Source organism: Pyxicephalus adspersus, unplaced genomic scaffold (assembly GCF_032062135.1).
Source record: "Pyxicephalus adspersus unplaced genomic scaffold, UCB_Pads_2.0 Sca2020, whole genome shotgun sequence".
Taxonomy (NCBI): domain Eukaryota; kingdom Metazoa; phylum Chordata; class Amphibia; order Anura; family Pyxicephalidae; genus Pyxicephalus; species Pyxicephalus adspersus.
The window spans coordinates 1-3,874 of NW_027319027.1; the positions used below are offsets into that span (position 1 = coordinate 1).

General features: G+C 40.0%; 1 protein-coding gene across 1 annotated transcript; it reads right to left on the reverse strand.

Moving 5' to 3' along the window:
* Positions 1-24: 24 nt before the first annotated feature.
* On the reverse strand, positions 25-2,579 carry LOC140321293 (kinesin-like protein KIF7; the record flags this gene model as incomplete). The annotated part of the gene is made up of 4 exons (XM_072398103.1): positions 25-468; positions 546-710; positions 1,082-1,280; positions 2,373-2,579. Coding segments are annotated over 4 exons (966 nt in total), but the record flags the coding sequence as incomplete, so codon positions are not given.
* Between the last annotated feature and the right edge of the window lie 1,295 nt (positions 2,580-3,874).

The window sequence follows — 3,874 nt, forward strand, 5'->3', positions numbered from 1 at the left end:
TACAAATAAACATAATGTGCCGATATTACAGAGACAGTTTAGCCAGAGACAGAAACAGGATGTGAACTAGTTCTTACAGAGGGTTTCTTCGTACGTCAATCATATCCACATTAGATGTCAATGGCATGACACTTATATTACATCTACGAACATTTTGCCGGGATTTTGGCAGGAACATACGAGGTCTTTGACAAACACCATCATTTGGTTGCACCACTCTGTGGCTCAGTGGTTCAATTACAGTGTCACGATGTCTAAGCTCTTCCAGTCCTGCCTGCTCTTCAGAAGGTAGGGAAGAGCGCCTCCATGTGGGTGGTAATGGCGCATTTATTAACTCTTCTCTAGGTCTTAGGTTACGCTCTAAGCCAGGTGGTTGACTGTTCAGGTTAATATTATTTTCATCAGCACAGCCAACCAAGGAGACAGGTCTGTCAGTGTTATGAAGGACTCTGCCATCTATTGGAGGAGCTTGAAAAAAGAAAATAACATGGGTCAGCATACTGCAGATAATTACTTCTGCTTGCAAAGACTGTGACAACTCTTACTTTTCACTTGATTTCCTGGAGCATTTAGAGGAGGCATAGCCATTTTGTTCAGTCTCTGACTGAGCTCCTGGTAAGCCCACATGTACCGGCTAAGTTCGTTCTCAAGCATCTGGATCCGACCTTCATACTGTCTCTTGCTTCCAGCCAATCCCTCACCCATTTGGCCTGAAAGACAAACAAGTCAAATGTAAATTTCTTGTCAATAATAATCACACTGTGAGTCTGGTCAGATCATAGTCAATAATAGCTTAGTAAGAACTCAAGACCATTGCGTACCCCCCCATAGAATTATAGTTGTAATATAGTATGCCTACTAGTGTAAAGATCCAGAGCATTAATATAATTAATATATGTGATGTTTTTCCATGTTGGCATAAAGAAAATCTTTTGCTAAGAAGAATGGGTTTTGCTGGTTCAACTAACTTCAAAGTGGAATGCTCCGACAACCAGACACACAGCATTGGTCCTGAGCTCATATATAAGTAAAGTATCCAATTCTGCTTATCTCAAACTATATTATGAAGATGAAAACACACCTTGGCATTGCTTCAGCAGGAGTTGTATGTTACGTTCATGTTCTTTCTGCTGCAAGGTGAGCTGGCGATCCATTTCCAAGCGCGTCCGTTCTAGTGCGACCTCCAACCAGGACACCAGCCCCTGCTGCTCTTCTAGCTTCATTTCCAATTCTGAGAAGCAGATCTGCAGTTTATGCTCCTCCTCTCGCAGTGTAACTACCTGTAAAACAGTAAAGTATGGCTGGAATAAGGTATAGAACTTTATGGGTGAATCTTACAAATCATGTCTATCTTGGATCAAATGCCTGTCCACAATATACTTTGTCAAGGTTAGAAGGGAAAGAGGAAGCGCTTTAGCTCACTATTAGTAAGCTAGCAAATGCTTTCCAACCAGCACTGAAACTGTAACAAAGTGGGAAAGCTTGCTTATTTCTCTATATTCCTCTCTTGTCAAACACTTGACAGAAAGGACATAGCAGCAGATGTATTTGGGAGATCATCTTCATTACAAGCAGGGGATTTTAGAGAAAGGAGAAAGAGCCCTTATACCCAATAATATAAATTATTTTAAATCTTTAGTTTTTAAAGATATGTTCCTTTTAGCGATATTTCATCTAAACTCATAACCGTTTTAACGTTTAATATTGGCTTCTAAGGGAATCCAATGCCTCTGTTTTTCATTGAAAAAAATCTTCTTTCAGTTAAAAGACATCACTGTATGTCAATGTCAAAGTGCCCTGTTCACACACCATTTGCTTTTCAGAGATTCTAATCAAAAATCCATGGATTCCTTTCACAAGACATACATCTACCATATTATATCCTTGCACCAATACCATTCAATACCACAACAAACCTCCTGAAAATGCCCAGCTGTCACTCATCTAGAACAAGGCAAAAAACTGAGCATGTTTAATTACAGTGACTCAGAAATGAACCTTCTAGATCAGTATAAAGGCAAGTAGGATTGATCAGAAAGAAGGGTCAGCAATGACACGCAACTGATATCTACATAGTACATCACAGTAATACATGCACATTTAACTGTGTTTCTTTTTATATAAACCTGTAAAAAAGCCTATAAATCTGAACTTACTAAACATTTTCTTCTTTGTGTTCAGCAGGTTTACACTTTAATTTGAAGAAGCATTTTTCCTACTTAGGATTTTAAAGATCAGTTCATGGATACTGGAATAGGGCATTCAGTACATTCTGAGGCAGGGCTAGACATATACACACTCCATTCTCTGCATTCCTCTATGTTACACTTTATAGAGCAGTCTGGCTGCAACCTATTCACTAGAATATTTACCTTGTCAAAATATTTACAAAGGAGAGCCCGAGTTTCAGAGGAGGACAGATAACTCAGCTTTGCCATGAGATTCATTTCACACTGGGAGAGCAGACTAGCTGAGGCTCGAAGAACTCGCTGTCTGCGTGTTATAGATTCATTCTTGTATTCAATTGCTGCATCCAGAGCTTCTATTGCTTCATCCAACTGGAACAAGATTCTTTCTTCCTGAGAGGTGGAAATAAGATTACTCATCATATGTATTTAATAACAATATTTATTAAGTACAACTGCAATAGATTTTCAACAGGAGATAACTAATCACACCTTAGGCAACCAAAATTCTGCCACTAGGGCAAAGTGACAACTTAACTGGATATTAGACACAATAGGGACCTTTACCTTGTGCATGCTTCACTGCTGACCTTTCCCCCTTCCCCCCCCATCAGGAGGTCTTTTGCCCTCAAATTGCTTTGTAACTTGTGGCCATACACTGGCATGTAACCTACATAGGGCTAAGGACATTCTCATGATAACTCTGCGGAAGGCAAGGGAAAGAGTCACTCATTCCCACATAGCGTAAAGTGTATGGGAGAGCACTAAACTTACTAAATGTGCCAGAAGATTGAATGGGACGATATGAAAAATATCTCCACACACTGAGGTGGTTATCTTGTGTAATAACGTATGGGCATCTACTTCAAAACTGCAGTTCCACTTCTATATTTTCAGGAAAACGCAAGATGGTCACAGACATGCTGGAGAAGACAGCAAAAGACTGTGTAAACATATGATGTGTGCACACCTGATTGAAGGTTGAAAAATGTTTGTTTCTATTCAAATCTTTTTTCAAACTTTTATCTAGTGAGCAGACAACATATTTATTTGCCACTGATGATGACAAACGTTGGTTGTCACAGGACCCGCAAAAGGGAGCATTCAGGTACAGTATGTGATGGCAATGTAGCACAGTTTAGAGAGAGAAAAGGAGGTAGGAGACTGTATACATGCTGCAGAAGGTGGTCAGAGACTGTACACATGCTGGACATTAAGAGACTGTGGACATGTTGGGGAAGATGGATATACCACCAAAAATATGTATAGACCTGAAGAAGTGCCTAGGAAGAACTGCTGACTGTAGATTGGCTGCTGGGGAGCCCCACAATGCACCACTGCTGCTTCCAGAATTTGCCACCAGAACTCATATGGAATGGGGAAAGGGAGGAAGAGGGAGGTAATGCAATGCTTTTTTCTAAATGAAAATAGATTTATGGAAATTTATTGGAAATTAACTGGGACTTTACTACACGTTAGTTAGTACATACCCAATCCACAACCCATATTCTGTAGATCAGCAAGTAAGTATACAGGCTACATGAATTTACTGAGCTGTGTCAGGGGTAACATAACGTGATCTTTTGATTATAGGGAAGGGGATTATCCCTGTGTTCAGTAGGAGGGGGTAAAAGAGTTGAACGGGGTGTTGTACGTTGCTTGTAATAGGAATGAATATACTGTGCAAG